The 11947-nt window shown below is 39.1% G+C and overlaps 1 protein-coding gene across 1 annotated transcript in view; it reads right to left on the reverse strand.

Annotated features, from left to right (window-relative positions):
• Window positions 1-9218: 9218 nt before the first annotated feature.
• The window catches only part of cux2b (cut-like homeobox 2b), a 325807-nt gene continuing 323078 nt past the window's right edge, over window positions 9219-11947 (reverse strand). The window contains exon 23 of the mRNA XM_043715266.1: window positions 9219-10089. Coding sequence (XP_043571201.1) covers window positions 9219-10089 — 871 coding nt within the window. The remainder of the gene's footprint in view (window positions 10090-11947) is intronic.

Here is an 11947-nt window from a genome sequence, read left to right on the forward strand (position 1 = left end):
CATTTCTTTCCCCCGAGCATTTTCTCCAGAATGCTCCATGTTCTTCATTCACATTTATCTCGATCTCCGGAAAGCAAAGCAGATGAAAAGGAGAATAGGAATTTCAATTCCTCGTCTGTTTTTTGCGAGAGTCAGTGATCATTCAAATCCTGGAATCCTCTTCTCTCTATCAATTTCTCTTTGATTGGTCTTCACGCTGCTCCATTCAAGTCTTTATGAATGCCACTGCTCAAAAGCAAACATTCATCAGAAGCTGCCCTTCCACTCCACCCAACGTGTTAATCCCGCAAAGAAATGATAATACAGCACAGAGGTCCTACACACCCTTTAAGAGAACAGACAGTGTTGTTGGGAATTAATTCCTCAAGCAAGAGACTTCTGCCTTTACTCTAGGTATGACTGCCTAGCATGTAGAAAGGAGCTATGTTATACTTACATTGGATCACATGGAACAGTAGCCTGGGTCTGTATGGTTTTAGGTAAAATGTCCTCTCTTACCATTCCCTAGAAGTAGTTATGTTCAATATAGCCTGTTACTGTTCACTCATAAAACAGTGCAGATCTCATCTTACTACACTCCTGAGGATATCACTTCCAATGAATTCTTTATTCCACAGTATGTTTCCCAAACATTAACAGTCTCTTTTAGAATCTACAAAATTGCTATTTTCAGCCAAGGGGCATGTCAACTTCAAACAGGTGCAAATAGAACAGAGATGCTTAAGGATCTACAATTGGATTATTATTAGATGCATTGTTTGGCCACAGGCTACAGTTTGAATACTCCTGCTGAAGGGAATGGTTGAGATGAATAGAATGGAGAGCTATGTAGGTAGAGTTAGATGAGGAAGGATTGGGGGAGGATGAACACAAGCGTGGACTCTATGGACTAAATGATCTGTCATTTATCTTTAGTCATTCATGGAATGAAGATGCTGCTGGCTAGGCTAGCATTTATTGTCCATAGGGGCAGTTAAGAGTCAACCACATTGCTGTGGGTATGGAGTCACATGTGGACCAGACCAGGTAAGGACAAACCAGGTGGGTTTTTCCAACAATCGACTCATGGTCATCATTAGACTCTTAATTCCAGATTTTTGTTCAATTCAAATTCCATCATCTGTCATGGTGGGATTCGACCCAGAACATGACCTGGGTTTCGAGATTAACAGGCCAGGGATAGTACCACTAGGCCATTGCCTCCTAATGCTTTCTGGCATTCTAAAGTCTATCTAGTCCTTTGACCATAAAGTTATCTTTAAGTATGAATTGAAATATGTCTTTTTCAACTCCAGTTCTGAATTTCCCTTATGCTTTTAAGTGCACAACAGTGTGCAATGTGGGCTTTTGATGTTGCAGCAGGAACAAGCATTTGGTTCACATTCTCTTTGTAGAATTTCCATGTACTGAGTTATTAATTAGGAAATTGACACATGTAACCATTATGTCCATTTGCCAGGGAATTTAAAAATTGCAAGCCATTTGGAATAGTGTTTTTTGTTGTGTGTGGATTGCACAATACAACGTTCTCTTCGGATTGAGGCTGGACATCGAATTCCACGTTACCTCTGATTTCAGGTTTTCTGATCTTGCACCTCTCTTATTGCAATATCACAAACAATGATTACCTCACCCTTGCTCCGATGGCCATGGGGTAATTTTTAAATCATTACCTTGCAAGACTAACGTATTTTCCAAAAGTTTACTGTATTAATTCATTCAAAACACATAACACTGCTCCACAGTGCTACTGGAAGTGTTTCTTAATTAGTGATGGCAGTAAAATTGCTAATATTGCTATCCTAACATCAGCAATATGCCAAGTAAAGTATTTTATCTTTTAAAACAAGTGCCCTCTTGTGAGATCAGCAATAAAGAATATTGCCCATTTAAATTAATTTTAAAGTAAACCTCTATAAATATTTAACTGTTTCAGAATACATTTAACAATATCACATAAAATTGCTTCATGGGGTGAACACACTGCAGAGTAGTTTTTCCAAAGTGTTTTTTTCTCATCTGGGTCCTGGAGTTTGAAAGAATACAATCAATTGTATACAATAATCTCAAGTGAAATCACATTGAATGCAGTCTGTAATGAATGCAAGCATAAATTGATCATTTCTCTAGCAGTAGAAGTAAAAGGCATCTCTTTGGGAAAGATATTAATGCGATGGAGAAGATACAGAAGAGAATTTCCAGAATTAAACCAGGAAAAAGGGACTTCAATTATGTGGGGAGTTCAGAGAATCTGGAATTTGTTTCCTTGGATCAGAAGGGGTTAACTGCAGTTTCTTTGCTGACATTCATAAATATGAGGAATTTAAGGACAGTATATAATGAAAAAAGATTTCACTGTTGTGATAGCAACTGGAGCACTCAGACTTAACAAAACATTAGAGGGGAACTGATTCTCCCCTCACACTGAGTTATTACAGCCTGATCTGCATAGCCTGCAAAGCTGGTGGAAGCTGGCTCAATGATAAATTTCAAAAGAATATTTGACAAAGTAGTGGTATGATTAAAAATGATACCTTCAAAACAGACCATTAAGGGTTAATTGGACAAGAGAATGAGCGATTGGTGACAAGTGAAGATTACTGGCCTAGTGCTAAAACAGCTTATTTTGGCTGTTGTGTAACTGCATGACTTTGATTGTCTAGGGGAACCATTATTTTATGTACTTGACAATAAGACCACCTTGATGATGTTTTCAACTTATTGTCTGCACAATGGAAGAGTACTGAAAGCACTATGAAATGGTGATACAGCACGTCACTAGAATAGTATCAATATCAGGGACTCTCTCAGTCATCGGTCATCATCTTGGAGCAGGATCGTGACTGGTGCCAGGAATTTTGGGTCCTCCCGACCAGCCAGCTCAAAGCCGAGTCCCCGACTCATGGAAGGCAGTGAGACTCGTTGTTCAATATGTCTGAAGTAGTTTAAGCTAACAGACTTACTCATTACATCTACCTAAACTTGATTATATTATGTAGGTTAAGCTAATAGATTCACTCATTAGTTTGCATATGTTTCTAATATATATTAAAGTAGATTGTTATTAAATTTGCTTTATATCAAAGCACATATGCCTTATAATAATTTTGTTCAGAGCTAAAGGAAGCCGTTAGGTACTTTGAACCTAACAGTACAGAAATATACCTAAAAAGTGAAAAAAAGCAAGCCTATGGAGAAACAGTGAAGTGACTGGTCTAATTGTAAAGCTCTTTCAAAGAGGTTTGTGGGACGAATGGTACCTTTTGGTCCTGTGTATTCCCACATGTTTGAGGTACTGAAAAGTTTATTTATTTTACGATATTAAAACAGTTTTGAATTGCTTTCTAACCTATTCAATTTTAATGCTATTTCTATCTTCCTTTCCAGACACTTTACTTTTGCACACTGATATTTCCCCCTCTGGACTCTTTCAGATGAATTCAGATTGGGAATTTATGTGAGTAACTGCAGTAAGGAATTTGTGTCCTTTATATTAAGAGACATAGCTTTGGAGCAAATTCTGGGTTTTGTTAACTAAAATAGATAAATGGATAAATTGTGTCTTTTAAAACAATGATCATGTTTTTGTTTATGAATTGAATTTCACACTGAAATCATGCTCACAGAGCATGGAAAGATATCCTTTGGTCCAACCAGTCCACACCAATCATAAATCCAAACAAAATTAGTCCCACCTGCGCTTGGCCCATATCCCTCCAAACATTTCTTATTCATGTATTTATCCAAATGTCTTTTAAATGTTGTAATTGTTCTCACATCCAACCCCTCCTCTGGAAGTTTATTCCACACACATACCATCCTGTGTATAAAAAGTTGCCCCTCGTGTTTTTTTTATATCTTTCTCCTCTCACCTTAAAAATATGCTTTTTAGTCTCGAAATCCCACATCTTAGAGAAAAGACACCTACCATTCGCTTTATCTATACCCCTTATAAAGGTTTATAAAATAATGTGGTCACCTCTCAATTTCCTATGCTCCTGTGAAAAATGTCCCATCCCATGCAGCCTCTCCTTATAACTCAGACCCTCAATTTCCGGCGACGTTCTGGAAAATCTCTTCTGAACCTCCACCATCTTAATAATTCAATTCCTATAACAGGGAAAAAAGAACTGCATACAGTGCTCCAGAAGAAGTCTCACCAACATCCTGTACAATTTCAACATGACATCCTAAATCCTATATCTAGAGTGTGGTGCTGGAAAAGCACAGCAGGTCAGGCAATATCTGAGGAGCAGGAGAATCACCCTTAATCGTATGCACAGCATAACGTTGAAGCATTTTCCTACAAAATGCTCACTAAAAACTTGAGGAAACGCAGGGGCTTTTCTCTTAAAATTTGAGAATCTTTGACTCTGGTAAGGCTTAATTAGGACCAAACAAACTCTGGCACTGAAAAGTTACTTTTAGTGTGAGGTCTCATTCCCTCAAATTTTAAATAATTAGTTTCTTAAAAAAACTTATACATATTTCATTTTGTCTCCCTACCTCTCTTACCATGAACATATATCAAATTTTGTATAGCAAGCTGATCTGTCTTTAAAATGGATACAGAGTTTTATAAAATGGCCCCAAATGTGCTATCTGGGAGAGTGATAGAGCTAGACTCCACAGGAGATTTCAGAAGAGAGCAAGATATATATTTGAAAGTGATGAATTTACAGGGTTATGGAGATAGGGGTGGAGAATGGGACGAGCTGGGTAGCTCTTTCAGGAGCCAGTACAGACAGAGTAGGTGGAATGGTCTCCTTTTGTACTGTAAAATTCATGTCTCTTTAATAGTAAAGGTCACATGACTTCTCCTTGTCACTTTAGCTGCAGCCAAAGCAGACAATTTGGCTGGATATCAACCACAAAAGGTCATTAGATAATTTAAGAATATCAATGTTGTCCATTGAATGCTCAAATGTTGTGAAGATTCCAACTATTAGTTTTGAGCAAGAGCCAGGAAGAGTGTCACCACCAAGAATTCCTGCACAACTGACTTTGTTTTGTGGAACAATGATTCTAGCTTAACATTTATACCCAGTTTGTTTGATTATGATAAAAGCTGGCAGAAGATAGCCATTTGAAACTGAAACTTGAAACTGCTTGTATTAGGGAGACAGAGCAAGCAACTTTAGGACTGCTATACTGAACGAGGCTACCAAAGGGCACATCCTACAAAGCCATTAAAGTGCTACCCTCCCACTTCCGTTCTGCATCGCAGGGCCTGGGACAAAGGGGCCACGTCATGGTCCCATAACCAGGACTCTGTGCCCTAGTGGGGCCCTGTGCTCAGATCAAGGGTGTGGCCGCTGTGCTCGAGTCAGGAATGAGGCTGCCATCCTCAGGTCAGGTAATGGGACTGGGGGCCCAGACCAGGAACAGCAGTAGGCCCTGCAATTTCTGTCCTTGGTACTGCTCCTTAGTCTACCTAGAGTCACTGAGATGTACAGCATGGAAACAGACTCCTGATCCAACCCATCCATGCCGACCAGATATCCCAACCCAATCTAATCCCACCTGCCAGCACCTGGCCCATATCCTTCTAAACTCTTCCTATTCATATGCCCATCCTGATACCTTTTAAATGTTGTAATTGTACCAGCCTCGAGCACTTCCTCTGGCAGCTCATTCCATGCACGCACCACCCTCTGCAATGAAAAAGTTGCCCTTTAGGTCCCTTTTAAATCTTTCCCCCTCACCCTAAACCTATGCCCCCTAGTTCTGAACTTCTCCACCTCAGGGAAAAGACTTTTTCTATTTACCCTATTCATGCCCCTCATGATTTTATAAATTTCTATAAGGTTATCCCTCAGCCTCTGACACTCCAGAGGCAATAGCCCCAACCTATTCAACCTCTCCCTGTAGCTCAAACCATCCAACCCTGGCAACATCCTTGTAAATCTTTTCTGAACTCTTTCAAAGTTCACAACATCTTTCCTGGAATAACCTCAAAATATTTGATACAGAAGCTAAGGAACAGCTTTGTTTATTATTAAATTCTTCGTGGGAATCACTGGCCAGTCACCATTTGTTGCCTGTCCCGAGTTGCCCTTGAGAAGGTGGTTGTGAGCTGCCTTCTTGAACCACTGCAGTCCATGTGCTGTAGGTTGACCCACGATGCCCTTAAGGAGGCAATTCTAGGATTTTGACTCAGCGACAGTGAAGGAATGGTGATACATCCAAGCCAGGATGGTGAGAGATTTGGAAGGGAGCCTGCAGGTGGTGGTGTTCCTGTGTATCTACTGCCCTGGAATCTGACTTCAAGCTTGAACTCCATCTCTTCTGAAAGAAAATCCTGAAGCTAGCCAAGGCTGCAAAGACAGAGACTTCTTTTCATTTTCAACTTCATTTGTAGTTTTTAAACCTTTACCTACTTTAAATCTATGTATTTTAGCTAGTGACTTTAGCGCTTTTACTTAAGTATCTTTCAGAATTTGTATAATAAACTATCCTTTCATTGTCTTTAAAACATAAGGTTACACTGCTGGTTATTTTAATACTGAAGCATTCAAACTAAAATGGGGCTCCTTATGAGCTTATGCAAATTCCTAGTTCATGGACCACTCTGAAGAAACCTCTGAAACATGGTCATGATACTCATTCAATCCCAGCTTTCTGAACAGGATTTAACACGGAATAGAATTTACTCAATTGCACTTGCTGGCTGAGATTGCATCTAATGAGCTGAAGACACAGGTCCCTGCGGTATTCATACAAGTCCCAGCTCTCTCCCCTTGCTCCCACCTCACCCCACAATGGGGCAGACACTGAAAGTTTTTGGCCAGCAGCAAGTGTAATGAACCAATTCGTTTGCCACTTTCTGCAAATTTCCAGACAAAAATCTATGGTATTTGCTGATCTAATGATATTTACTAATCAAATGATATTTACTGATCATCGGATGGTAGTAATGCTGGTTGCTGAATGTTTCAAGTCTCAAGAACAAAAATGTTTAGAAACTTCACGGCTTGGAAGAATGCCTGAATTTTGCTGGCAGGTTTAAAAAAAAGATGAATTACAGATAATGACAGAGATAAATGTAATTGAAGTGACATCTTTCCAGCTGAACAGTGTAAAGCGACATTTCCAAATAGAGGATGTGTAAAGAGAAATTGATTTCCAGCATTAAGCAACTTCAAAGTATGGATTTGAAGGGTGAAATTTGCCTGGATGTTCATATTTTCTTGCCTGAAACAGTATTCTGTTCAGACAGACTTCCTTGTTGAATGTGTCCGATAGATTGATTGTTAAATGTTGACTGTATTGACTCAACTGTCACATTAAAAACTGCACATCTTTAATTCAGCAACAGTTGCACAGAGTTTTTATGACAATTGGTTTAATACAGTTGCCATTTTGTGATTGATCTGCAGGGTGTACTTGCATGCATAATGCATGAAACAAAGTGTATACTTTAGAATCACATCAAATAAAGCAGTATCCACTAGTTTATTAGTCAGATAAACTAGCCTTTAAAGGGTACTAAATCTAAATGATGAAGTCAATTATTTGATTGCATTTTCTCTTACTTTGTGTCAATTTTAATTTGTTTGACTTTTGTTGAGCTGGTCCTTATTCTTTTTGTCTATACTTCTCAGGGGAGAAAAAAAATCAGCTGCCTTTAAAAGAAGAACCATAAAACATTGGTGATAACATAAGAATGAACAACGTTATGAAAGCAATAATGTCATTGCAATTCAGTTTGTTTTCTTTTGAATAGCTCTTTAGTTGTCCTACTACTTGGACTGTTGCAGATCTGTAATATTTTAAACAACTAATCCAAATACAGAGACATAAAAAACATATTTGGGAAACTGCATCAGAGAATAAATCAATGTGCAGGTCCATCCTCTTACACAATGCAAACAGAAATATACTGTATTTAGTGACCGAGTGCAAAGAAAAACTACAAAGGCTGGGCAAAGATCAGCCTTCATGTTTTCTTTTTAACAGATACAAAAGATAAGATGAACATAGGGGTAAAAAGGATCAGCTGAATATGATCAAGTGCATTACCGTGGCCTTGAGCAAAACAGGAATTAGATCTGGTACAAGACAAAATCAAGTGCTAGAGGAAATCCTGAAGAGCCAAAAGCCACATCAACCTTCTGTAATGAGAGAATACACCAATGCCATCACATCAACTCTATCTTAAAAAGTGAGAAAAGAAAACTTCAAAACGTGGACAAAAATCAAGACTGACTTGAAAAGGCCAGCTGTGTTACAGTAACAGAGGATGTTCATGCACAGAACAGTGTGCTATTGCTGAACACCAGACCACTGCAATTCAGGAAGTAGAATTTCTCCTTCAAAACCAGAGATTTTAATCAGCTGCCTTGTTAACATTTCCGATTTGATTCATAGTTGGTTAGAAAAACAAAATGTAAACTCCAAAATTATTTGTTTTTGTCAGGCAAAGTTCTGTTCATTAGGCTTTTGGCATTCTTCAGAACACCATGGGTGAATGACTAATGGGGGAGAAGAGTTAATCACGTACCATGCTACATCTTGTTCAAGGAAGGCTATTGCAGAAGTTTCTACAACATATACAATTGCACATAACACCCTGTGTTACAAATGTTTGAAAACACATGACCAATAACTAAGTACATAGTTCATGGTGTTGAGGTTCCTATTTTTAGAGTCTTCTTGACTATATCAGAGTCCACTTCTGTTAATATGAATTAGTTGTCTTGCAGACAAAATTTAAGAAAACAATTTCTATCCATAAGCTAGCAAATTTGGTCAGCCTTCTGGATCATAGTGCTGTTTAATGGCTTTATACTATCGTCTTTAATCTCTTCCTGTGGCAAACTACAGGACTTCAAGTGTGCATTTAGTGGCACAAAATCAATGTTTGTTATTTTCATTCTGTAGCTAATGGCAAATAGGAAAATTGCTACAGCAGAGTTTGCAACCAGTCCTTAATATAAGACTTGTACAAATAAATATTTTTTCTAAAAGTTGTTTGAATTTTTTGTTTAAAATAGTGGTCAATTTTTTTTTCCTCAGATGCTAAATGCGATTCTGGAAGATTAATTGAAGAGTAAATTCATAAAATTCAATTCTCCAGCAAAAATTACTGCAGTTTTGGCTTTGCCAAGTCTCAATTTAAATTAAACATTTAAAATTCTTCCTACTCTTGAAGAGTTCAGAGTTGCATCCTATTATTTTGCAAATAATAAAGTCACTGCTCACTAAAAAACATTTCATTAGAACTCCCAGTCTGTAGGTTCTTCTCGATTCGCTGCCCTTTCAAGTCGATGAATTATGTTGTTCAGATTCGCCATCTTTGCATGCCGCCTCTGGATACTTTTATTTAACTTTGTGCTCGACTGTAAAGTAACCACATCAGTGCCAGGGACCAAGCACTGCCCCTTTGAAATAGTAGGCACTGACGGAGAGATGGGAGCAGAAGAGATCGGCACTGGAGAAACTGGCATTAAGCCTGGAGAAGATGCTGCAGAAGGAGGATTCAGAGTCACCTCCAGATTACCACATGGAGGTTCAGAGAATGCTTTGAAACTGTTAGGGTTTAGGCCATTGGTTTCTGTATCTTTTGGCGCAGAAACGCTTGCATTAGGCTTTGGCGAGTTGTCTGGAGACATGAGGTCCGAGGAGTTAACATGAATTTTCTCATAATTAGAGGAACCAATGATCAAGCACTGAGGATTCTGGATATGCAGCACCGTGGTAGTCTTTAATGAATGTGTCTCGTGATTGCAGCCTGTCCCTACTCTCTCCTGTTTTACAGTGCCAGGGAGGCGTACAAATGAACCAGCGCTTCCTGTGTCATTTTGAATGCAACAGGTATCACAATGGTCATAACCCTCTTCTTCACAATGATCACAGAATTCCTGTTTAATCTCCCTGTTCGCCACCTCATTTGCCTCCAATGGTGGTCGTTTGTCCTTCATTTCAGTAAACATGGCTTTCTTGTCTTCTGGCTCAGAGTCAGAACTCTGTGGTGGACCAACACTAAGAGAATGATTGTGGGTTGTATACCCTCGATAACTGGTTGGCTCCTGGTCTGTGTCATTCTCCTGAAGATCTTCAACAAGTGTTTCTCTTCGAACACGTGACCTACAGAAGTGAAAATATCAGTGGTTAGGACAGCATTAGTTATAGCCTCATTAAACAAATTAGTCAGGTAATCTGAAAATTAAACCTGAGAAGAAAAGATCAACTGGTGATGTTTTTTTTTGCACTATGAGGTGATTCATTTACTTTAGAAGCATTGATGTTTAACTTTAGAATCACTTCAAAATCACTCAAATATTTCAGCACTTTTGTTGGGTCCCTTTTTTTTGTCACTATAATCACTGTGTGATAGTTTAGGATCCTTTCCCTTAGGGCTATTGAACAGTGTCACATGTTGCCCTAGAAAATACAGAGCTCCTGGCACAGTTCTTCCTCAAGAAATAGGGAATTTCATTTTCTGCTGATGCTGCGTGGCTCCTCTCACTTCAATGCCTTTTTCAATGAGTTAAGAGTTGTCCAGGTAATTGGAATTAGCCCAGGATTCAGTGAGCTGGACAATCTGGATGCATTTCAGGACATCAGGGGCTGGATCTTCAAAGTGAATTCCAGGTTCCAATTCGGTGTTTCAGCTGCACTGCTTGTGACACTACTTTGAAGTGCAACCGGACGAATTGGTCAGGAGACACCCTCAGAGTCAAGGAAGCAGGAGCTTTCTGACTGGCACCAGCAGCCAGGGAAGACAGCAGCTACCATAGAGATCTATAAAGCTAGAGCAGGAAGCTCATCAACTGGCCAGCAAGTCAAACTCAGTGGAGTGAAGCCAAGGCAAAGAGAAACTGGTGCTTGCTGGCCTCTCACATTTGAAAAAATAACGTCAAAGAAACCTACTTGAGACCAATGGTAATCTCAGCAGCCCTGGACTAGAGTGAAACATCTGTTCACACTCACCAAAGAAAAATCATTGAAAATTGCGCAGGACCCTTCACAAGCTCCTTAAGGGCTGTTAATTGGCTGCAGCTCAATTCCTCCCTCACTGCCAGCCCTTTGAAAACTATCAACTGTCCCAGAGGCACTGGTATCCTGAGACAACCTTTGGCAATGCGATTCCGAAATGCTGCCTATACTGGATCCTGACCCTACATCCTTTGAAAACTCAGTCCCATATGTCTGCCAGAAAGTTAGCAGATGGAATTTGACTGGAAAACATATACAATGGAATTGAATTTCATTATCAAATACATTTTTAAACTGTTATATGTTATCCTTCAGTCATTGATTAGGTCAAAGATTTCTAAGGCCCAAATACACAATCATTTGAAGACGTTAACCTAACATGAACTGTGATCATTTTATATACAACTGGCAATTTGCTTTTTAAAATAATCGACCATTTAAAATGAGAGAATCTTGTTATATTGCCGTCAAATGCAACTGGAAAATTTAAAAGACTTGTTAACAAGAAAATAGCTTCCGCAAAAGCTTCCGATGAAAGCACATTTAATTCGCACCACACATTCACTTGAAGAGCAAAACCCAGGACAAGCCTCGAAGACGACAGTAACATTTCTGCCTGTTGTACAATGCCATAGAAAAACTGCAATGAAGGTTCATCAGATTCATCCCTGGGACAGCAGGATTAACCTAATTGGAGAGACGGAGGAGACTCAATCTGTATTCTCTGGAGTTCAGAAGACTGAGGAGTCATCTTATTCAAACATGCAAAACTCTAACAGAGCTTGATACAGGAAAAATGCATTTCCTGCTTGGGATTCCAGAAAAAAAGGGACATGGTTTCAGTACAAGAGGTTCATTTAGGACTTAGATGAGGAGGACTTTTCTACTCAGAATGGGAGTTAATATTTGGAATTTTCTACCCCAGAGAGTTGTTGAAGCTTAATCAATGGCAATGTTCAAGACAGCGACTGATAGATTTCTAGATATGAAAGACATCAAGCCAGTA

This window comes from Chiloscyllium plagiosum, chromosome 25 (assembly GCF_004010195.1).
Source record: "Chiloscyllium plagiosum isolate BGI_BamShark_2017 chromosome 25, ASM401019v2, whole genome shotgun sequence".
NCBI lineage: Eukaryota > Metazoa > Chordata > Chondrichthyes > Orectolobiformes > Hemiscylliidae > Chiloscyllium > Chiloscyllium plagiosum.